General features: G+C 34.4%; 1 protein-coding gene and 1 pseudogene across 1 annotated transcript; one reads left to right on the forward strand and one right to left on the reverse strand.

The window, feature by feature from the left end:
* Positions 1-784: 784 nt before the first annotated feature.
* LOC141693080 (uncharacterized) lies at positions 785-2,104 on the forward strand. Its single transcript, XM_074498085.1, has 2 exons — positions 785-1,574; positions 1,972-2,104. Exons 1-2 carry the CDS (start codon positions 1,041-1,043, stop codon positions 2,023-2,025), a joined length of 588 nt encoding a protein of 195 aa, XP_074354186.1. The 5' UTR covers positions 785-1,040; the 3' UTR covers positions 2,026-2,104.
* LOC141693079 (calcium-dependent mitochondrial ATP-magnesium/phosphate carrier protein 2-like) lies at positions 1,960-14,552 on the reverse strand (annotated as a pseudogene).
* Between the last annotated feature and the right edge of the window lie 11,501 nt (positions 14,553-26,053).

A 26,053-nucleotide genomic window follows, 5' to 3' on the forward strand; every position in this document is an offset into this window, starting at 1 on the left:
CAAAATTCTTCCGCAATGTTTCAAGGCGGAAGACTGCCGCTTTGAAACATTGCGGATGTATTCCGCATTGTTTCATTGCGGAAGTCTTCCGTCTTGAAACATTGCGGAAATCTTTTCCTGTTGGCTGCTAACACATGGAGCCAACCGTGGCTGTGGAATTTTACCCTTTTTCTTATATTTCGTTTTCTAGTCAAAAAAAGATCCGATTCGGTTTAATTATAACTGAATGCACAGCGATCACCACTTAAAACTGTAAATTTGCATATTAAATGTGTTCTGTACAATTGTACATGATATTCCTGTAATCTTTTTACTCCTTTATGTACTGTTTTTGTACGACTACTTATTTATTACTTTACTTCTCACATAAAAACCAACCTATCCAACCCAACGAACCATTAAATGCTTTCTTATAATTGCCCCCAACCAGTCTTTGAATGTATTATTGCCCCCGCCCAAACTTGAGAAATTACAGTCCTCAGTGATCTATATGCATAGTTCAGTTCGTTAATTAATGTAGCTGGTGTAATTGCACTTTCTAAACATCATTCTAATATATTTTATTTATATAATAAAAAACTTTTAAAGTACTTTATTTATATTAGATAATAGGGAAAACAGGTTTTTTTATCACTCAACTCTAGTATACATTAGAAAGTAGCCACTGAACATTAAATATATATATATATAATTTAGCAAAAAAAAAAAAAAAAAAAATATATATATATATATATTAAGTGAACGGTACAACCCGTGAACCATGAAGAACCATGAATGTCTTCATGTGCGTCATCTTGTCCTTGTTCCTGTATGCATTCAAGTTCAAAGTTACAGACTTGCAGGCTCCTGCAAAGTTGTTCCACCATTCTGCAAAGTTATTGAGTCACTGGACCATCTAAAGGCTCTCTTATTTGATGAATAATGGACTTCTAAAGTCTCTTTTTTTCCCTTTAAAATACAATCACTCTCCTCACCTCTCCCCACTGCACTCTTTTCTCTCAAATCCTGAATCATCTTCACCAGGATCACCATAAAAAATCATGAACCACCCGGGATCCCTTCCACAAGAGCTCTTGCCCGTGCCCGTCTTTAATGGACCAGCATTCAATGCTTATCCATTTCAGGCAATGAATGGCTTTACGGACCAACAATTACTTACAGCTCTTCGACAATTTGTTCAGGATGAACTGCCAGCTGAATTTCAAATTATCGCTGTCGAGGATTTTACCAAATTTGATATTGATCAGCTACGTGGGCATTATGGGGTTCAACAAGGTGCGTTTTTGCCGCTCTATTACTGGCACCACTGGGTATGTCAACCGAAAAAACGGGACAAAGACATGGTTCAGGTCGTCGGAGTCCCTCCTGTTGGCCAACCACCTGTATCATTGGCTGTTTGGACAAGATATGGAAGGGCGGCAAAAATTAAGATTGGCCAGGTTTCACAAGGCACCAAAGCAAGGTATTGTTTACATACCTCCCATGGTGAAGGAACTCCAAAACCGACAAGGTATTTCCTAGATGTGTACCAGCTCCCTCAGCATGCATATAATGATCCAGTTGTGGAAACTAAGGTATTGAACCCTACTTTATTTTGTGTTAATGTTGATTGTAAAATTTCACCATATTATTCACCATGTTAGCAGTCTGCATCAGAGTGTAGATCTCTCACACAAGCAGAGAATATGTATATGTTAAACTATTGTCTACTATTTTATGTTTATTTGATAAATTATGTCTATTGCTACTATGTATTCAGGCTCCTCTATAAATGGCTGGTAGTAATTTCTAGTAGTAAAAAATTTGCTCATCAATTTAATCGTTGATCTAAATGTTATTTTATAATATACGGTTGATTGATGCCAACAGTTATAAACAGATTACTTATTCTACTTCTGCTACATATTTATTAATTAAAAACAAAGCTCATCAGATATAAATTCAGAGCCTTACAAAGTGTATATAATGCAGCTCCTATTATACTGGCAGAGGAAGGAAAATTATACATGCAAGAAAAGAGACTAGGGGAACAGGTTTCCAATAAGAAAAATGGAAAGTTCCTCAAAATTCAAATCTCTATCTTCAATTTGCAGTTATGCAAACAAAATTATAAGAGTGTCACACACTTGCTAATGAAATAGACCTGAAAAATATAAGTCTACCTCTAATTTCAGCATGTTCCCATAAATAAACACAAAAAGAAATTATCACAACACCCCCTTAGGCTATCTTCACGGGGAATAAAACATCTAACCCAAATAATGGTATCACATGCTCATTAGTTTTTTCCACGGCTTCATTGCCACCATTATTCACCATTGCAGCAGTGCTTTCAAAATTTGTGGCAGCCTTTGCAAAGGCATTTCAGGAAAGTCATTAAAGACCTAGATTTTTCTTCATCGCTTCGTAAACCATATATGTAATACTTGCTGACGGAACTACTTTGAGTAGATTCAGAAAAAGTCCTTTATAGAAACCTCTTAAACCCTCATGCTGAAGGGTTCACTTAAATACATAATATGCAGCATTTGCATTAGAATGTTGAGCTTGCATTCTGAAAAGTCAAGCAAAAATATTAATTCCAAGGATGAGAACCGAGAAATGAAGAACAAATTTTCTAATTCACCTACAGCAAACAAAAAAACTAGATAATTTGCACCTTGTCCTGACAACCTGCAACGGATAAACGCATGTTGCACCCAGGCCTCCTGAAATTGTTCCACAACCCAGTTGAAAAAACGCTCCAGGCTCTACAGAAAACAAAAGGACTCAACAATTCAAAATTTACAAGTTATTTATGTGCAAAGAGTTTATTGCAAACCACCAAGAAAATTGTAAAAAAATATAAGCATCATACCGCCTTCCGTGAGAATAGATGTCTTCCACATTTCTTTCAAAGTTTCATATATAGCTAAATCAATGCCAGCATAAGGAATAATCCCAAGCAGAGACGGTACAAGCCCTCTGTAGAAGGCACGGGGTCCCTCCTGAACCAATATATCCCTTCGATAGTTTTCCCAAAGATGGAACCTTGCCACTTTCACAAACATGAGTTTGTAACCTTGTCTTCACCGGATCCCGAGGATAGGTGGCGGTTTGTGCCCCTGCCCCAGCCAGACCACCAGCAACAAGCCGACCAGATGTCCCAATGTCATCTTTACTTTCTCCGTTAACACTTCCAATGAATTCCTTGATCATCTCATAGGCATAGAACTTAATAGCACTCTCAGGTGCAACCTTCACTATATTCAATCCATTACCTCGGTAAAACGAAAAAAGACCACCTTGCTTCCAGATATGTTTAACAGCAAGAGGAGCTTGAAACATAACCTTGAGACGATCAAGAGGAGCTATTGCGGTACGAGAAGCAGCTCCAGCAACCCCGCCTGCAATCAAATACATACTAGCTTGTTTATGTTTACTGATGCCTTATGGAATGACAGCCTGTTCTCCAATATCCACAAGACAAACCCTTTCCCAGTAATGGTAAATGTTCTCAATAGTGGCTTCATGGGGGTATAGCAGAAGAAAATCTCTCCACTCGTCAAAAGTGATAATTCCATTATTATCCATGTCAACATGCTCCACAAAGCGAGCTAATTCTTCGTCATCCATTTCTATCCCTGCAAAAAGCAACTGCCAGGGCTTATAAGAAGAAGACAGCACTTCGATTTATCATAGAAATTTGCAAGAAAGGTCCAACAAAATATCAATGCGGCAGATGTTCAAAGGCATTGCACAAATTATAAACTGCCACACTATAAAGTTGCTACTTTTAGATTTGCTAAACAGGGTAATATCAATGAATATGGGAGGCAATTATTAAGGTATTTCCACCATCTACAAATTTGCTACTCTAGATTTGATAAACAGAGTAAAATCAGAAACAACATGAATTCTTTAAAGATCCCGAGTTTGTCATCCACCGCGCATCTTAAGCAAGTTCAGCTCCTAGGCTATCATTGGTCATAAAATCAAATATATTAATCAAGAAAAAGGAGCTGATAATAATTGAGATCATAAAATTAGAGTGAACTCCTATATAGGATGTTGGAAAAACTGTGCACAAACAGATATAATGGCCTTGGCTACACAGACCAAGATGGTTGATGATTGTAGAGCTTAGTAGCTTAGTATATTAGTCACCTAGATTGCACTTGGTATGCAACTATTCTTCTGTAACCTTTAGACTCACAAACACAAATAGGATATTCTGAAGGAAAAGCACCCAATATCCTACTTCACCAAATATCCAACTTTTCACCTGATACCCTCTTAATACCTTTTTTCCTTTTTGCATTTTATAATATAACTTTTTAGATAAACACAAGTTCGAGAGACTGTGGTCAACATATTTAATGCAATAAACTGCATTTTGGAAGGATTAGTATAATAAGGAATCCTTATTTTTGCTTTTTAAGATTATAATACTGGTAACTTTCAAAAATATAACCATAGTTAATGGGCAGATTCTATAAAGCTATGCAAGAACGAGTAATTTTTACAAAAGAACCATTGCAGCACACAATCCCACAATAGTAAATGAACATAGTACTTTGAATCAAACTTTGAGACAGGTACATTAAGCTAATGTCATGAAAACATATAAGAGTATAGACACAATATTCAGAGTCTCTTAATTTGAGTACTTCCCAATTACAATGTTTATTTTTCACATCTAATAGTAAACATGTATAGTAATCATGGGAATTTATTATGATGCAAGAAAGAGTAGTTTCTACAAGGGATCCATTGCAGCACACAATCCCACTATAGTACATGAACATAGTACTTTGATATCAAAACTTTGAGACAGGTACATTAAGCTACTGACATAAAAGAACATAAGAGTATAGACACATTATTCAGAGTCTCTTAATTTGGGTACTTCCCAATTACAATGTCTATTTTTCACATCTAATAGTAAACTCGTATGATAATCATAGGAATTTATTATGATGCAAAATTGCGAAGTTATAAGATTGATGACGTCATGCTACATTTTACATTTAGAAAGTAAATTCATAATTTATATTATTCATGGAATTTATTATGAAGCAAAATTGCAAACTTATAAGCTTTATGATGCCATGCTGTGAACATAATACTAAGGACATAAGGCATACTCTTTCGTTCATAATTTGCTTCCACAACAACACTTGAATGCTTTAATAGGATGATTAGTATCACCAAAGTCTATGCCATAGTCCTGTAAAGCAATTTGAATTGAGAAACTCACTCAGACATATTCGAACTTCATATTTGAAACAAATCAACAAATGGTTTACTTACCCAAGTTAATTCTTCATCAGCAGTAACTTCCCTTGCTGTAAAAAATGCAACCTGCAGGTAAGGAACACAACATAACCCCGAGCCTTGGGTTTCCTAGAGATGCAACTAAATAAAACAGCTTAATTCTACAAAATGAACAATGAAAGTTTATTGCCGTTACGTGGTAATAGTGATGATCTGGTGTTTCAATTTCAACTGGAACCTCTACCATGTTAGCATCACCACACCTAGTCAATAGATTTGTTAGTGTGATATAAATTTATAAAATAATAGACAAGGGAAAATTAAAGATAATAAGCTATTTTAGTCACTGCAGCATCCAATCAATGTATAAGCAAATTGAATTAGATTCATTAAAGCATAGACAAGCTGGAACTTGGATCTTATGGATTGTATAGATAAAGGGAAAGGATATAAAATATCATAATAACACTATTCTGTTCAGAAAATAATTGCAAACAACTTATATATGAAAGATGTAGAGAAAGGACGTCCTAGACAGACATAATCCGTTGCCTATTTCCAGCCTAATTCAACCAATAAAGAACGAATGTATATAGGCAGTGCGTCTTCAAAAGAAAATCTTCATAAATCGTACTTCAGTGAAGTTTTTAGTGGTTATCAAGTTAATAATGGCTATACTGAAAAATGGGGATTACCATGAAAACCACCAGATCCAGCCTCCGTTGCGCATTGAAAAACTTCAATTCTGACCTTTTAACTTAGAAATTATTATAAAATTTAAATTCATTCAGAAATTACAATATTACGATTCAGAATATATTAGATCGCATAATTTTGTCTATACTCCAGTATCAGCAAGTAAAACACAGAATTCATCACCAGAACGGCCCTCCCCTTGAAAGACTTTATCTTGCAACTACTACCAGATGATATATTTTCTAAATAGCAGAAGATGATTTGTGAAACCTGATGAGAAACGTAATTTACCAACTCAATTACGTGGACAAATTATGATGTCATAAGCAGTTAAATAATTCTTCAAATGTAGGTATAAAATTTCCTTATGTAGTCTATAGCTATATACTCAGAAGGTTACACCAGTAATTTCAATAATTAGGCATAAAAAACAAAGCCTGCAACCATGAGACTGCATAAATGTTCTAAGCATTGTTTCATTCCATTAAAAGAGTACCTGTGATTGATAAACCTTGCTATGTTTCCATAAGATGTCGCATCCAAACATAGGGCCTCTTCATCCTTCAAGACACCCTCTGAACCCCAGTCTGCATCTAATAAGACAGGGTATATGTGCTTCTCGCCAGCACATTGCTTGTTTCGGTCATATAGTTCTGAATTGGTCACTATCTCTCCCACATATTCACATATGAATGCACCTTTAGGCAAGTTCTCAAGTGTCCTAAGCCCCAGCCCTTTCCTCCAGGAGTCATAAAACCCTAAAGTAATAAGTTACACAGTTCATGATTAATCCACTTCCTAGAACATGAATGGACATAATATAAGCTATATTCGTAAAATATAGCATTAAATCAGAATGATTGGTATTTAAGTGAAACTATTGCAGCATATCATAGTGTCCAGTAAGCAAGTTTTACCAGTAAATTTGCACTTATGCCTAGCTGAACAACACGATTTCACAGCCTTTACTACAACCACATTTATACCAGCACTCTTTTATAAAATTTCTAACTACATGACCAGGAGCCTTTTCTTTGTAAGAAAAGAAAAAAATAAGCCAAACAAATGGCTAAAATAATAATTTAGATGTGCAAAATATTTATTCTTCCAGTATCCAAAAAGCAATTTAGTCTTAATATTTACTAGCCTATAACCTGCCATGCACGGGCTAATTATAATATTTGAAATTTTTTATTTTTTTATTTTATTTAAATTATAAAAAATAATAAGCGTGTACATGCACTATTACGCAGCGGTTTATGTATTTCCAACGTTTTTCCACTTATTCGAGATTGAGATTAATGAAGTTCAAATATTTACCTATTATTTTGTATACATTATAATATTATTGAAGTATTCAAATTTTAGATAATTAAAATCTTAAAATGACCTCTTACTACAGTCTATAGGTCGCTTTTCTGTGCCGGTTCAGAGGTAGGAAATTGGGAGTCTTGAATAGGAGTATGTGGATGACATGGTATTATTTTTTAAATATTATTTTTAAAAATTTTCTTGATTTATTAATTATTTAGTTATATTATAATTTGAAAGAAAGAAGTTGAGTGCAATTAGAAATTAAGTTGAATAATAATTCATAGAGTTTGTAGTTATATTATATACATGATTTAATATTTTTAATAAAATTATATTTGTTTAAACTTTATTTTGGAAGTTATTAACGTACTTTTTAGGAAGAGTTAACCAACGGACCAAACGAAACCATATTTCGCTTATAATAGTATAGAATAGATAGCATTATTAGTATACTAGTTTCTTACCCATGCAATGCACGAGTGCTTTATAACTTATTTATGCATATATTTATTCTAATTTCATTTAATTATAATATTTTTAAATTCATCCTAAAATAGCAACTTAAATTAATTTTAAAATTATCAAATTTTATAATTATTAAAATTGATATATATATATACCTGAATTTGTTTTATTTTTGGAATGATAAATATTTCTAACGGTCTATGCTATTAAATAATTCACCGTTTCTTATTAACTCTTTGTCTTGCGTCTCTAAATACAGATTTGATAATTTGTTAATACTAGTTTATATTAATTTTTGATAACTTTATCTCATATTATAAAATTCTAAAAAATATATTTCAAAAGTGTCAATTACTAATTTGATTTAATAGTACATTTATTCTAAATTAGCATTGTAGTTCTAGTGTCATTTTATATGATTTTATTATAATATATTCATATACGTATAATTTCATTTATTTTGTTTACATATTTTACTCTTTTCCCAAAAACATTTTCTATGTCGCAAACCAACTTTTTAGTTTTTTATAAAAATTTAATATATGTAAATTTTATTTATAATTATATTGTACTATTGAAAATTATAGATTTTGAAAGTACTAATTTTATTATTTTTAACCTTTACAAAAATATATTAGTTGTCTAATAAGAGCATTGCAAATAATTTTATAATTTCATTAACTTTGTTTTTATCTTTTAATTTCTTAAAAAAAAATCCTATGTTGCAAATCAACTTTTTACTTTTTGATAATAACTGCAATTAATGTTACTTATTAATATGTAAACTAGCATAATAGCACGTGCCAAGCATAATAGCACGTGCCATTGAAAATGATGTACACTAAATTTGTTGGATTGTTTAACCAGATTGTGCTAGTAAACTATTTCCGAGAGGGGTTTAAAGCTCCTGTGGCGGCAAATTTTTGTTGGTAAATGAAGACTTCTATAAAAGAGCTGCTGCTTGGCAATTTGAGTAACTGTCTGCAGGAAATGAGTTAGGTTGTGCTGGAAGGAGAGTAACTTTCCCGTGCAGTGAGTAGGTTGTCCTTGTATGGGGACTTTGTTTTGAGCACAATAAGTTGGACATGGCTACTATGAATTTAAAACAGATATTATGTTATCTTAAACGTCTGGTGCCTGTACTAAGATGCACCATTTTTGTAATGTCTAATTTGTTATTTTATTTCCTGTCTATGGTTTTATATTAGCATTGCCTTGTGTCAATGATGAAGTTGTCCACCCCGTGTGCATGAATACACCGGTAAGAAAGAGCGGAACCACCATCCATATTTAGCGTGTAAGATAGGTTGCATCAAAAATAGCAGTGCCTTAGACGTAGATATAACTTACAGCCCACTGTTTGACAGCACTAATGTTATATCAGGAATTGCATTGTACATGCTACAAGGGGAGGATCTAGTAAGGGGCACCGGGGGACATGTATCCCCCATAAAATCAAAATTTGTCCGGTGTCCCCTAAACTAAAATTCCTGAATCCGCCCACACACCATCTTTGTTTACTTAAAAAAATATTAAGCCAAAGTTCCATCTTCGTTTACTTAATTCTAAAACTTAAAGAAAATATTAAGCCAAAGTTCATACTTGTGGTGGTTGTCCCTGTATCTATAGCCCTGATCGCAGAAGCTTTGTCTAAGTTTGAACCCTCTCCTGAACATCCATTTTATGATGTCTCCGCTCCTGAATGGTAAGAAAGAGAAAAGGATCGTTAGGTGACAGTTGAGGCTACAACTTCCATAAACGGCAAAGTTCATATTACTGTAGCCACTAAACACATAAATCATAAGATTATGGAATTTGATATTTTTTCTATAAAAATCCATAATTATTTTGATGCAGAATGTTATATCACGCCAGAAGCTATTTTCATGGTTACTATGCGCACCAAAAAAACACCTCCATTTGTCTCAAGGAACAGATCCTTATTCACAATTGCCATATTCCTAATTGTAGATGAAGAACATGTTTGGAGTCTTTGGACCATGTTGTGAGTGCTTTAATTCCAGTTGATCATGCAAAAGGTCCTCCAAATGAGGTTCAACCAGATATAACGAATACCAATTTGCTATTAAGAGGAGTAGAAAGCATTTCTATTCTTTTAAGTTTGCTGGTAAGGGCCTTTATCATTTTTCATAGTGCGAACAAATTAAGCATAAAAATTAAGTCGGTCATACATGTGGATCAAGTAAAACTGATTATGTACCTTCTCAGTCGGAAGAGGATTTTTATGTTTGATACTATACGCTTCAGCTTTTGACTGCCCTTTCTCACAAATTCCAGGAATAGGTAAAATCCTGCATTTTTAATTTTCTGGTAATATTTAGGTGATAGTTGACCTCTTTATCAGGTTGCAAGAAGCTATACTCACCACTCCTCAGTGGAATAACTCGCCTTATGGATATGCTTATGGATCATGAGGTTTGAACCTGGTATTCTTAATCAACACCGTTATATTTTTCTGGTGCTCGCTAGATCTTGTGTGACAATTTGGAGTTTTTCCTCTGGGTTATATGAAAGAGTCATGTACAAAGTACAGACTACTGAATAGTAGACTGATCAGAAGTAAGCCATTCTTGTGCAGCAACCAAGTCAGGTAGCACAGTTGCACCAGATTTCCTCCATTCTTCAGCATCCGGTGTCTTAAATCTAACCAACAATAAAGCATGCATTCCTATACTTTTTGCAGGCACATAGTCTTTACGCATGTTATCTCCAATTTGCAGAACTGCTTCTGGTGCAATATTTCTGCTCTCCTCAGAGCAATTTTGTAAATTTGCGGATCAGGCTTTTCAAATCCTTCAAGACCCGAGAACACGCCAAAGTCCCACTCTGAACCCTAGAATTTAACAGGTCATTTAAGAAAAGTTCAATTGTCATCACATTTACCATGTATAACTTTAATCAATGATACAGTAATAAATGATTTTCATGGGGTCATTCCAAACTTATCTATGCATATATACCTGATTTAAACCCATGGCTGGAAGAATAACATCCCGATACCAGTACTCTGCGTTGCTAACGAGTCCAACCAGTAAACCTTCATCCCTGAAAGATTTCTATCTCTCAAACATAGCCGCATAACATTCTGGAGCTGTATGGCCTGCACCCTGAGAATATACTCACACACAAACACCAATTTAAATTTACCTAGGGGTTATTGACTTAGTGGTAAGATCTATCCTTTTTCAGTGAATCATTAATGTGACTGAGAATACTGCGTTTTTATTTTTTCTTATGCTGTTAGATTTTTACTTCAATTGCAATGCAACAATCTTAAGTATTGCTCTTTCATGAAAAGTCAGAGTATTATAAAATAATGTAATTTCCTTTTCTTAAATAGTAAATAAATAGTAAACATCTGGGGATTTAGCTTAGCGAGGAGAAAATAATACCACACATGTATAGTTTTTAAAGATCTGACATGCAAGAAGTTCTGGAAAAATAAGATGAAATAATTACCTTTACAAAAGAGTCTCTAACACAAGTTTTCCACCACACCATGTTGGAAATTTTCTGTGCAAACCCAAAACTGGGATGTTCTTTTGCCATGTTTGTGTATGCAATTTTATAGCCCTTATGTACACGCTTGTAGTCTGGACACGGAAGTCCGCAGATTTGACTGCCATGCAATAGTAGTCACCGAACTCCCCCTTGTAAGCTAATAATGTGCCAGTAACATCCAGAGTGATACAGCGTAAATTTGTCATTATAGACATTTTGAGTATGATCTTGCAGATTTTTGTATCTTGGTCCTGAAAACAATTGTATGAAAACTTTAGTATATCACCAGTTCAATATATCAACTCTCTTTTTTTCCAAATTGCAAAAAGCAAATAAAAAATGCCAACTCTAAATATACAACATCAAGATTAGACCTTTTTTATACTCCCAAAATCCAAATTATAACACGACAGATAAGCAGCAAAATACAAAAGATTCAAACTGTAGGAAATTCAAAAAATTCTTGTCTTTCCAAGGTGCTTTAGAAAAGATTTTTAGTATTATTAAAGAGGAAGGAGGTTCAGAAGGTGGTGGTGTTGTGCAGGTACTTGAAGTACTTAACCAAGTATACCAGTATTATCATATGTCGTCTTCTGGACCCAGTGCTCCATACTGGACATGAATGGCTTATCAAGATCCAGGTCAAGCCTACCAGGATAACCATCTGCTGACTTATGGACAAACTGGTTCATACAACGGCAATATTCAAAATGAGTAATGACAAAGTCAAAATGCAAAGAACTCAATATTGAATCAATATTCACATTTAGACCAGTAACAAGTTAGATAAGATGGCCAGCAAAGAGAATGATAAGAATAAAGGTCACGCTGTGTGGATATATATATATATATATATATATATATATATATATATATATCACAAGTGTTTGAACTGTATGGCGCACTGATCGAACATCAACACCAACTTTTTTGAGATCATCTCTTAGTTCAGGTATCTACAGGATTCAGAGATTTAGGTAAAAAGGCATATAATACTAAAACATGTAAACAAAATGAAGGTACAAACCGTTGAATCACCTCTACCTCCCCTCTTGTAGCATCAATAAGTTTTCTAGTATCATCTAAGCCAGCATCCGCGCGACCCATTTTCGAAAATCAATGCCTTTTGGTGGACTGAAAAGCACATGAAAGACCCAACCAAGTCCGAAGTTAATATGATTGCATTCGTAATTGTCAACTTCACAGACATTGGTAATCATGTAAATGATTAGTACCAACTGCGTATGCTTAATTGCTTATAAAATGAAAACTTAAAAAAATTACAACAATTGAGTAAACATTCTCAACCTCTTTATCTATCTTAGTAGTTGGCTTGGATAAACTGTGTCTTGATGCAAACATTAGATGAAGAAGTTTCCAACCCTGACAGCCAAGAAGAAGAGTTTAGTAGCAATTCGGCTTGAACGAATTAATTTGTACAACAATATCGTATTGAACAGTAACGATACAGTAAGCTCGATCTGTAGCATGTGAAATACAGCAAATAAGGGGGTGCGGGAACTGACCAAGCGTGTTTACCAAGAAGAGAAACAATAAAGAGAACCGGGCAGAGTGGGAGAGGGATACCTCAAAACCCTAAGCTAAAATCATTACCATTATATATACTCGAGGACATTGTACAAACTTTTCAGAGATAGTCTTATTTTTGTATATAAGCAATCAAATATTCTACAGGATTTCAAATATCTAAGCTGGATCAGAAAAATGAGTCACCTGACTCCTTTGGTCCTAGTCTGACCATAACTCGATCCAATCATTAGGTAAAAGACAAACTCGCTCTGGTCAGGTATCACTTGTAGAAACATGAAGGTACCCCAATTATACTTTGTGCTTTATAGAAGCATCTTGCCTAAGGTAAAAATATTTAAGATGGAACAGAAAGATTCTCAAAAACTCCTGCAGTAATAATTTTTTACAGAAATCCCAAATCAAAATGATTGCAGCCAGAATTATAGAATCATTATGCCAAATGAAGTAGCAACCAAAGAATTACCAACACATAATATACACATATGACATATATATGCATTGAATTTACCCCGTAGACTCCCATATAATATTCCATTATATGCTTATGTAAGTTGATTGGCTTCTCCTTGTTAGTCATTCTTAGTCTTCCATGTGGGATAATACTATCTTCCAGTCAACAAAATACAAGTCGTGAAAGCCAAAACCTCCTTTTCTACCTCCCATCCGCGGTCTCTCCTGTAATTGCCCCCTCCCTCAGGCGCCCCAGCGGGACAAACGAATTACATTATCAGATCTTGGAACCACGAACAAAATAGTGTTGTATCAGTCAACACACAATAGACACTGATCAATAAAGATAATAATATTCACAGCGAAGCTGGAACAGGGTTTTTCCTCCAGCCTTCATATTATTGACATTTTCAATCCACGAAGCTTTCTCCTGAGAAAATAATTAAATAGGGGAAATTTGAGATCATAACAAACTTGCAGCATATCTAATATTTAATTTTAACAAAAGATACTTACAGATTCACTCATGTTAATCCATTCATTAAATCCACATTTTTCGGCATCATCTGGAATCTTTGATGGAAAAAAAAAAGAGAAAGAACTGAATTAACACTAAGGAAGTGATATAAAATAGTTGGATAGAAAGTAGAGATGTTACCAATCCAGTGGTTGAGCGTGGATGATTCTGGTAATAACGCTTCAGAAAGTCAGTAATCCTATAATCAAACAAGATAACGGAATAGAATCAAAACATTTGGTGAACACCTTTTCTTGAATAAGAAAAAAAAAAGAGGTTAAAAATTACATGAACATAGAGTATGCGTCCATCTCTCTCGCCAACAGAGTTTTTCTTCTTTGTTTTTTCATGGATGCGGTTGCCACAGTCTGTTTAAACAACAAATTATAAATAACAACATATAAATTACAGGGGCTTATGCTAGCAAATTGGAAAAACAAAAGTTGACAAATAACCCCAAAATCTGAAAGGAAATTCGATATAAACAGACCTTATTGGCTTTTCCGTTTTTCCTAGCGAAAATTAAAAGAAAAAAAACTTGTCAGTTGACATTTATCGTTTATGCGTTAAAACCAGCAAAGTTAATAGGGGAAAAAAATTACTTCTTGCTATCAGCTTCCTTAGTCCCTCTTGTTACCACCATGGTACCTGCAATTTTAAGCCCTATCTGCAATTTTAAGCCCTAATATGTTAGACGATGGAGAGAGTAGATGATGGATACATACGGGTGTTTGGGAGTTTTGTTTGGGCCGACCGAATTTGGGAATCAAAAAGCCCCTTCCACCTTATCTCGTTAAAATTATTCCGGTTCGAAAGCACGGGTTTTTAAATTTTTTTCAATAAAATAAATAAATGAATGAATAAATTATATTTGTTTTATATCGAGTTTAATATTTTAATATAGAAAAAGATATTTATTAGTTAAATAAATGAATTATAAATGAAAATATTTTACATATGATTTGTTCCGACAACGGGGTTTCGTTTGATTTTATTTCGACTCTATTTTGAGTTCTGCAAATAAGATTTTGACAATTCTACATCCCACTCAAAACTCACGAAATAAATTTTAATTCAGTAATTGTTCAAAAAATATTATCTCCGTAAAATTAACCCAAAATTGAAGAAAAAGACGGTCATGAATATTACATTAAGTATTTTATTCAAATTAGGATATGTACTTAAATATTATATACAAATTGGAATAACTACTTATATTTGATTTGATTTAAAATACCTGTTTATATTTGGATATACTTAAATATTATACACAATTTAAAATAACTACTTTTGTCTGATCTAGAATACCTACTTAAATATGGATATACTTAAATATTCTTTGTAATTTAGAATACCTACTCATATTTCATTTAGAGTACCTCCTCATATTTCGATGTACCTAAATACTCTATTTAATTTATAATATCTACTTATATTTGATTTAGAATACCTACTTATATTCGGTTTAGATTATGAAAATAGAATATTCCTTTATTTTAAATCCAACGACTATCATTTATTTAAACCATGATCTAATGGTCCTTATTACATTGGCAGTACAGGGATCATAATTTGGATAAGATCCCTCTTATACATATTATATTATATAAGAATACAATATACGAAATATTAAGAATTTTAGTTTTCATTCATTTAACTTTTCTATTTTCACTGTTAGGTCCTTAATACAACTGTAGAGGGGGTGAATACAATTTATGCAGATAAATCGAAATAACCACTCAACGGGATGAAAAGTTTTCTATTGATTGATAAAAACTGATTACAAACTAATATCTCAAAGGATGAACATATATCATTGAGAGCTGCTAGATTACAAAAAGGATGTATCAATACGCGACACACAAAGTGTTAACCTAATTTGGCTTTTATACTGCACAACTACACAATCAGAAAAGAAATCATATTCAATTATAATAAGGAATCATAAAACATATCCTTAATTTGATTGCTATTAGAAGTAAAGTCCTTCACCGACTTGTATTCTGCAAATCCTTTCCATCATTGATATCTCCTGACTTTTAGCTGAAGTGACTAAATACTGATATTAGTTACTGATCAGCAAATGTTGATGACATATGCTGATGACATCACCTTCTGCTAAACTCTGATATCAAATGCTGATAATAAACTCTGATAGTTTATAAGCTAATATTATCAATTTCTTCGAACAATCCCCCCCCCAACTTGTGTATTATGAAATATGTACAAGTTTTAAATTGATGATTTAGAAGCTTATTTAAAAGAAAGAGTGAGTGAGAAAAGATCGATGAAGACTCCCTCTGCGGTCCCACGACTCCACCCGAACCCACCTACGAACCGCGAATGTCAAAACTATCTAAATGTAGAAATACAAACAAATAATTTATCTTATAGTCAGTGCTTCCAAACTTTATCTTCAGTCTTGAACTTCAGTACAGTCTGTAGTTTCATCAAAGAGTTTCCTGAGTAGTTGTCCTTCAAGAACATTCACATATATTTCCATTCTCTGTTTGATATCCTTGAGCTCCTCTGTTGACTCATCATTCTGATAAACAGCAACTCTGAGGTCATGTAGATTTGATTCTCCAAGTGCCAAATTATCCAGCTCCAGAAATTCAATTTTCTTCCCATCAGGATTGAAAGTAAGAACTTCTTTTCCTAAAGATTTAACCATTTTGGCTCCTTCAGTAGGCATATGATAAGTGGATTTTATATCTACTTGGAACGCTTCATTACAGGCATAAGTTGGTGTTTTGAACTCAAGTTGTTGGTATTTTTGATGTGTTTTTGCGTTATTGCATTTCAGGCATCAGTTATATGAAGAAAGGAGCTTTTAAAGGAAATATGTTGAAAAGTGATCAGAATTGGAAGTCTAGGCCATTCTAAAGTTGTAGAGAATCTCGTTAGCTTCGCGTGAACAGTTGAATCGCCTAATTCTGATGAGCAGAACTCAAGATATGGCCAAAAGAAGAATTGTAAGAAAAATTCCAGAAGGTCAGCGCGGCCGCGACCGGTTTCTGCCCCAGAATCCTGATTTTAGTCGAAATTGAAGATTTTGAGAGTCCTGGTCATTCTGAGCCTATATATACCCGTAAAAAGATGTTTTTAACAACAAGGAGGCCTGTGAGAGCAATAAGAAGACCTAGAGGGCAAGAGACGACTACGGAGAATAAGGCTTTTATTTTCTTTAATATAGTTGATACTTGGATGCTAGTTTTCGATTTGTCTTTGAACCCTAGTACTCTTATATTGTTTATTATCATGCTTTCATTGGAACCCATGGTGACGATGAGTTCGATTATTAACTAATCGTTATCGTGGGATTCTAACGGATTTACTTATAGATTCCTGTAGTTAATTTTGTTAGGTCACACAACACTATAGAAGGGGTTGAATATAGTGTTTATACAATCAAATCGATTTAGAACACAAGTATGTAACAGTAATCAAGTTTATTCAATATAATAAGCTCTGTTACAAAGTAGGTTAAACTACTCTCTCAGTGATGAACAGTATCACTAAGAGCTGCTAAGGTTACAATGAATAATCTTTCACGTGAATGATAATACATATAGTGTAAACCCTAAGTTGTGTTTATATAGTACACAGTTACAAGATATCTTCTAATTGATATGGAATATAATTATGTCTCCTAAAATATATCAATCGGATCTTATCCTTTTACAAGTCTTCTAGTTGTCCAATTGTTCATGCATATCTTCTTTTATTTTAGTCCAGATACTCTCCTATAAATCAGCTGCATTCCTTATCTAAATACCCGCACTTAAGTCCTGATATAAATCCTGACGGTCTTAAGTTCTGATATAAGTTCTGACTTCAGTAAGTTCTGATTTCCAGTAAGTCCTGATATTAAGTTCTGAAACTAAACACATCAGATTAGTTATGACATCACAAATATATCTAACAATCTCCCCCAACTTGTAAATTATGAAAAATATACAAGTTAATAGATTTGATGATGTCAAAAACATTTAAGTACAAATGTAATGAGAGTTTATTTAGACAACTAACTACAACTTACAGTCCTTGCAGCTTTTACCAATCTTACTGAATCAATCTGAATCCAAAGTGATTCCTGACAAAGTTTGATATCAGCTTCTCTTCTGCATTCCTCGGGACTTGAGCTAATGTAGCCTTGACTTGCTTCATTTCTTCATCTTGACTCTTAATCTGGTAGATTGCAGTCCTAAGTACTGAGATGTGATTTCTTTTCAAACCATCACCAAGTCTGATTACCCTTGGGTGAGATGAATCTTCATTATAGCACAGACATTTTTCTTTCAGAATAACTTCAAGTTTAGCAGAATTCTTCTTCATTAAAATTTCATTTCCATCATCATCAACTATCTTTGGAATAAATTCTACAACCCTTGATCCAGAGATTCTGGCTTTATCCCTTATGGTCTTCATGATGAAATTTGATCATCTTCTGGTAACCTCAGACTTTATCTCCAAAAGATAATGAAAGAATTGAAGTTCTTTCAGAGATTTGTTCAGCACATCTGATTCTGACATTCTGTATGTTCTTCCATCTTCAAGAAATAGAATCAGCTTTTCTTTGACATTACTCTTATCATGAGTATCCAGTACCACTTGAACAGATATAACCTTGTCAAGGTATTTCTGTGTAACTTCCTCAAGAGGTTTGTCAGTTAATAAGAATGGATCTCTGGTAATTACTTCAACTCCTTTTTTGATCTTAGCTTCTTCAAAACCTAATCCAGCTCTGTCTCTCGCTTCTATGGCTTTCAATCCAACAGTCATGAAATCAGATAGTAGTTGACTTTTCTTAGGATCTGATGGTTTAACATTTTTTCATAGGAGTGTCTTCTTATCAGTAACTGTCATCTTCTTCAAATCAACTTGAGCTTTGTCAGAGGTTGATGTCTTGATGACTTGATCAGGATTTGCTGTTTCATTATTTTCTTGAACAGATAGCTTCTCAGAATTTGATAAACTCTGAGCTTCCAGAGTTTGAGTAGCTTGAGCATTATCAGTAGTTAACTCTGTTTCTTTCAGTTTCTTCCCTCTCTTCAAAGATTCAACTTCCTCTTCTATCAGAGTATCATCATCATGCATTGTACCTTGATAGACAGGATCTATTAGCACTGAAGGAATTTTCTTCTTCTGAATCTTTGTTGGTTTATCAACCTTTTCTTTCCCTTTTACTTTGGGATCAATCTCAACTTGTGATCTTGTCTTGAGCTTTGAAGCCTCAGAAGTTGACCTTTCCTTGATCACAATGCCTTTTTCCTTAGGCCTTGGAGGTTTCTTTGCATTAGAAGCTTTAGATTTAAGATTTGTCTTCTCAGCTGCAAATCTAGCTTCCTCCTCCTTTAGAGTCTCTAAATCCATTCCAGGATTATGCTTGAGAAATAATCTTCTAGCAATCTCTTCATCAAGTGTCTGAATCTTGGGATCTTTATAGTAGACAGTAGTCTCTCTTCCCTTAAGTTTCAGAGTATGTAAAAACTTCTGAGAGTCTTGACTTCCTCCTTGAATGAGAATATCATAATTTGATATCAGACTTTGATTGTCGGAACTTGCTTTCAGAACTTGAGCATTCACAGCTTCAGAACTTGTATTCTTCTGTGTAGAAGATTTTCTAGAATAAAAAATTAGTTTATGTGAAGAAACTTTGCTGCTTTGCCCTTGACCTTGACCTTTTCCCTTGCTAGGGTTTTCCTGGTCATCTCCTTTATCGTCCTTCTTCTTCAGTACTTGAATAATTGAGCATTTGGACTTAACTACCTTCTCCCCCCTTTTTGGCATCATCTGATAGGAGTAGAGAGAGAAGAAGTTCCACTGAAGATTGGATTTCATTTAGCTGAGTTTGTTGAGCAGCTTGATTTTGCAAGACCTCATCCAGTTGGGCCTGCTGCTTTTCTTAAACTTTCTCAATAGCTTCAACTTTCTCATGAATTGGTCTGATAAACCTATTCTTGTCTAGCTTGAGCATCAGGTCCAGCTTATCAGTATTTTCCTGTAGTTTATCAACCTTGGCATGAGTAATGGAGTGTTGACCTTGAAGACTTTTAGTATTGAGAGCTGTGACTTTAAGTTGAGCTTTGAAGTCAGAATTTGTCAACAACTCATCAGCTTTTGCAATATGATCTGACATAACTATTGAGATGGGAATGAAGTCAGATTCATTCCACTTCTTGGTCCATTCAACTCCTCTGTGAGTTTCTTCCCATGGAACAGGAGCATCTTCTTCAACAAACTTTTTAAGCAGTGCCTCATTTCCAAGAATTGGAGCATTTACTGGAGCACTGTCTCCAGAACTTGAGTGAATCTCATCATCTTCTGAGAGTACTAAAGTGTGTGTCACTGAAGGTGATTCTGGTACAACTTCATCTATTTCCACATCCAGAATTGGTGTGGTAGGAACTTCAGCATTTAGTGGAGAAACAGGTGGAGTTGTCTCCTTTGTTGGTGCTTCCAAATACAAGACAGTTGGTATGTTCAGCCTGTGAATATCAATTTCAGGACTTAATCCTGAATCTTCAATTGTAACAGTTTCTTTGATTGGAGAGACGGGGGGTGTGATCACTATATCTTGAACAGTGTCTTCAGCTTGAGGTGGAGGTGGCAAAGCTTCAATCACTATTGGTTCTGATGAGATCAGAGATTCCTGATCCCCTTCCTCAGCATCTTCATATTGAGATTGTGTAATTTTCACACCTGCTCTAGTCTTCCTTTTAAGTCCTGATTTCAGTAAGTCCTGATATTTCCTGTTTGATAAGATCCGAAAACTAAACATGAAACATATTAGACATGACATCTCAAATATATCTAACACTTAATACTCTTGTGACGTACTCTATTTTTATTAAGTATTTTTATTAGTTTATATCGTTGTGTTATTATCATGTTTTCATATGAACCCATGGTGACAATGACTTCTATTATGGGCTAATCGTGATCATGGGGTCGTAGCAGATTTACTATGGATTTCTTTAGTTAATTATTTAATACCTTGGTATGTGATGATAGTATGATATCTAGCATAGGTTGTGCTTATTCGTCTTATGTGCGTCATGAACATATAAGATAGTGTGTTAATCTCTTGTGAAGCGACAGTGAATCTTGAGATTTAGAACTTGCCATGCTAGCATAGGTTCATGTATTGTATGCATGATTAGTAGGTAACTCTAACCATTTTACTTGCCCTGTGTAATCATAATGAATAACTTGCGCTTAAATAGTTATATTATGAAATTCTGTAGACATATAGGCTCTCAACATAATTGATGCTTATTCAACTTCTATCTTAATTGTGGATGCTTGGTAGAATGGTACTTGTGCAACAAAAGTTGGCTTTTATCAGTTTCGTGTTGTTCGATTAATATCATCACCGTTACATGCTAAGGGTAATAACAATGACTATTGAATAAAATAGTAATGAAGTTATGATCTCATGTGTGTTTAATATTGTTAATTCAAGTGTTAATTTAAGTGTTTAATTCTCATAGTTAATAATTAGTTAATCAACCTTAAGTGTTATTGTCTTGACATTGAAGAGTAATCATATATTGGTGAGTAAGTGCTAATTAAATATAATTAATCAGAGTCTCTGTGGGAATGAACTAGAAATCATTCTATTTTACTTGCGAACGCGTATACTTGCGTGAATTATTAGCGCATGCTTTGTGCCTAACAAAAAGCCTAAAGTTAATCCTGTTAAGTTTGTAGCAAAAATTGTTATGTTTGATTCTGAAAAGATGAAAGATTCTAAGACAGAAGTCAAAGAAAAGTCAACTTCTAACAAATTAAAACAGAACAAACCAGCTTCAGTAAACATAGGTTTGATGACAAAGAAGCAGCTTAAGCATAAGCTGAAAGAGATTAGAAATGTGAACAAGGTAAAGGAAGCTAGGAAAAATAGAAATGGAAAGGAAGGTGTGAATAAAAGTAATAATTATATGCCTGTTCATAATGCTCCTAGAAAGAAATGCTATAAATGTGGAAACTCTAACCATCTTGCTTTTTTTATAGGAAAAATAAAGATATAAACTCTTTACCTCCTAGATCAGGAGTTAAGAGTCAATATGTTAGGTTTAAACCACAAAATCCTTATTTTCATTGTGGTACTTTATGGCATTCCATTTATACTTGTAAGGAATATCATAGTTTGTACTATGATTATTATCAAATAAAACCTTCTTTAAAGAAAGTTAGTGTAATTCCTTCTAGTGTAAAGTCTGATGCAAAGTCTGATATAAAGTCTGATAAACAGCATATTAGCATAAACTCTGAAATTAAATCCATTGCAAATGCTAACAAACATAAAAAGACCAAAGGATCCAAGCAAGTCTGGGTCCTTAATACTAACAATAGTGGTCTTTGTGATTGCAGGGCAACAGGAAAAACATCCTAATTCTGGACAGTGGATGTTCAGGACATATGACTGGAAATAAAGCCCTACTATCAGACTTTATGGAGAAAGCTGGCCCAGGAGTTTATTATGGAGATGGCAACATGGGAAAGACTCTGGGATATGCCAATATCAATCATGGGAATGTCATAATTGAATCAGTAGCTCTTGTCTCAGGACTTAAACACAATCTGCTAAGTGTGAGTCAAATCTGTGACAGAGGTTATCATGTGGATTTCTTTGAAGAATACTGTGAAGTTATAAGTAATTCTACAGGCAAAATGGTTCTAAAAGGTTACATACATGGTAACATTTATGAAGCCAGACTTTCAACAAACTCTGATGGTTCTGCAATCTGTCTGTTAAGCAGAGCATCAATTGAAGAAAGCTGGAATTGGCACAAGAGACTCTCTCATTTAAATTTCAACAACATAAATTAGCTAGTAAAGAAAGATCTTGTGAGAGGACTACCAAAATCAGTATTTGCTCCTGATGGTCTTTGTAACTCATGTCAAAAGGCAAAACAAAGAAAATCTTCATTCAAGAGCAAAACTGAATCCTCAATTATTGAGCCTTATCACTTACTGCATGTTGATCTATTTGGTCTAGTCAATGTCATGTCTATTGCAAACAAGAAATATGTTATGGTTATAGTGGATGAGTTCACAAGATACACTTGGGTGTATTTCTTGCACAAGAAGAATGAAACTGCATCTACTCTAACTGATCATGTCAGACAGCTGGATAAGTTAGTCAAAGATTATGTTAAAATCATAAGAAGTAATAATTGCACTGAGTTCAAGAATTCAATCATGGAAAAGTTCTGCAAAGAAACTGGAATCAAGCAAGAATTCTCTGCACCAGGAACTCCACAGCAAAATGGAGTTGTGGAAAGGAAAAATAGAACTCTTATTGAAGTTGCACGAACTAGGCTTGATGAAGCAAAGTTACCAACCTATTTTTGGGCTGAAACTGTGCAGACTGCTTGTTTTACACAAAATACTACACTCATCAACAAGCATGGAAAAACACCATATGAGATGGTGAAGAAAAAGAAACCAAAGCTGAAATACTTTCATGTATTTGGATGTAAGTGTTTTGTTCTTAAGACTCATCCTGAACAGCTGTCAAAATTTGATCTAAAAGCTGATGAAAGAATTTTTGTTGGATATCCACTTTCCACAAAAGCCTTCAGAGTCTACAATTTAAGAACTAGGGTTGTCATGGAATCTATCAATGTATCTTTTGATTATAAAAAGATTACTGGACTTGAAGATTTCAATGATCATGATCAGCTGAGATTTGAAAATGAAGATGTAAATTCTGATTCTGTAAATTCTGATGACCTAAATCCTGATCTTGTAAGTTCTGACGGGTTAAATTCTGATGTCATTGAAACTGTGGTAACTGCTCCAAGGGAAAATGCACCTATTCAGGGGGAGCAACCTGATGATCATACCACATCTCAGGATTCTCAAGAAGCATCAGAACCAGTCATTGGCTCTTCAAATTCTGATTCATCAAGTTCTGATGAGCCAAATTCTGACAATTCTGGAAACTCTGATTCTTCAAATCCTGAAGGATCCAACTCAAATTCTGAAGTCTCAGAGAGCATAACTACAGGGGGAGCATCATAAAATGCTGATGGAGACAGCATGGATCATGGGGGAGGATCCAGTTCTAGAGATCAACTTCCATCTGCAAAGAAGTGGACTAAAGCACACACACCTGACTTAATAATTGGAGATCCTGAAGCAGGTGTCAGAACTAGAACTGCAACATCAAATGAATGTCTCTATCATTCCTTTCTATCTCAGAATGAACCAAAGAAAGCAATAATTACTGCACATTTCCCGTGCCCACTAACCACTGTTTTGACTATTTACTGTGTGACAGGTGTCAAATGTCTGTTTTACTTCCAAAAAGAGCCGTTGAGTGGAAAGAGTATATATATTAGAGTTAAAAGATTTCACAATCTTTTACGTACTCTTACTTTATCTATTATTTCTTTTACTCTCTCTCTCTCTCTCTCTCTTTTTCTTTCAATTTTCTGATGGACTCTCTTCCAGGCATTTTATCAAACACCTTTCGTACTCACAACTTTTCACTTAATTTCTTACAGAAATGGCACCAAAGGACATTATTTTTAATGGATCCAAGTTCGTCCCCAACAACTAAATGGCTATTCTTAGCAAGGACAAAACTCCATCAGATCTTCACTTCATCCAAGACTTTCTTACTCGCAGTGAGATTGGGTAAACTTTAGCCCAACCACAATTACTCTCAGGAACACAGATACTGGAGTTTTGGAGGAGTGGTGTTTATGATGATGGTGGTGAAGCTGGGTCCCCAAGTATTATTTTCACAACAGGGGAAAATGAGCATCCGGTTACTTTGTCTGTTGTTCGATAAGCTCTACATCTGCCAAAAAATTGCAATTTCAATGCTCAGATTGAAGATCCACTACTACAGAGTATGATGGCTAATCTTGGCTATGAGAAAAGTTTATCCAAGCTGGGACAACTGAAGAGACCCTACATAAGAAGGGAGTGGAGTTTCTTCTTTGACTGCATCACCAGAGCTTTTGCCAACAAATGCTCCAACTTTGATGTCATTCCAATTATGAGTCAGCAAATAGGGTATACACTTCTAAATCAAACTCACTTTGATTATGCTACTACTATTTTGGGTTTTATTGGGTTAGGATGAAGGAGGACCCAAATACTGTTTATTTTGCTAGATTTTGTCAACTCATTTACAGTTTATATTGTTCTGATAAGCCCCAAAACTTTAGTGAGTCAATTCAACCCTTTAAACTTGCTAAAAGGGCCTTCACAGACTTGTTATCTACTGATAATAAGAAAGAGATACTAAGACCCCTTCAAATTCCTACATCAGTAAAACACTTCTTAGTAAATTTTGATCCTCACACATACACACCCATATATCCTGATGCAGCACCAGCACAGCCTCCACCTACAGAACCTTCCAATACTCAACCAGCTCCATCCTCTCAACTACAGCCTACCATCAGAACCTATTTCCAACCAACCTCTGGTACTTCTCAAAAGGTGCCAGTTGTAAAATCTGACAAATCATTTAGGCCCAAAAGAACTATCTATGTGCCTAAATCTCCATCAAGGAGAAAAAGGAGTATTATTCTGAGGGATGAATCTGATGAGGATGAACAGGTCCAGGTTCCAGCATCAGAACCTGTGACAGTAGAAGCTGAAAATGTAATTTTTCAGAAGGAGGTGGAAGCTGAAGAGTCAACTCTTCAGAAAGAAAATGAAGCTGAAGGTTATGAAATTCAGATTAGGAAAAGATCTGCAAATTCTGATGCAGATCATGTTTTTCCTCCAACTTCCTTTTAATCACTCATTCCTTTTCTTTTTACTCAAATGCGATAAAATTCAAATACAAAATATATCTCTCTCGAAAAGTCGAGAATTATTGAAAATAACATTTTTAACGCGTAGGTCTCGAAATTAGCTTTTCATCCATTACTCATAATAAGAATTTGAGTGAGCGGTTGATTTTATATGAATTTCGCAAACTTGCCTTAATAAATACCTTTTCCACATAAAATCAATTTAAAAATGCCAAGACCCACAATTAAATTCACTTATCATTTTTAAAAAGTCTCTAAGACCTCTACGAAGATAACAGAACAAATCCTATGTTTTTATCCATCTCAGATGATTTTATAAAAATGCACGAAGGTTAAATAAACCCTTATGTAAATCACATAATTCCTTTAAAATTCACAGAAATTAACACAGAACATATAATCATGCACACAGTCAAGCAATCACACGCATATAGTCACATAACGACTCAGGTCTGATCATAGAATCTATCCCTCTTTAATCTTTATTCCCTTT

The sequence above is a fragment of the Apium graveolens genome, chromosome 10, assembly GCF_009905375.1.
Source record: "Apium graveolens cultivar Ventura chromosome 10, ASM990537v1, whole genome shotgun sequence".
NCBI classification, from domain to species: Eukaryota; Viridiplantae; Streptophyta; class Magnoliopsida; order Apiales; family Apiaceae; genus Apium; species Apium graveolens.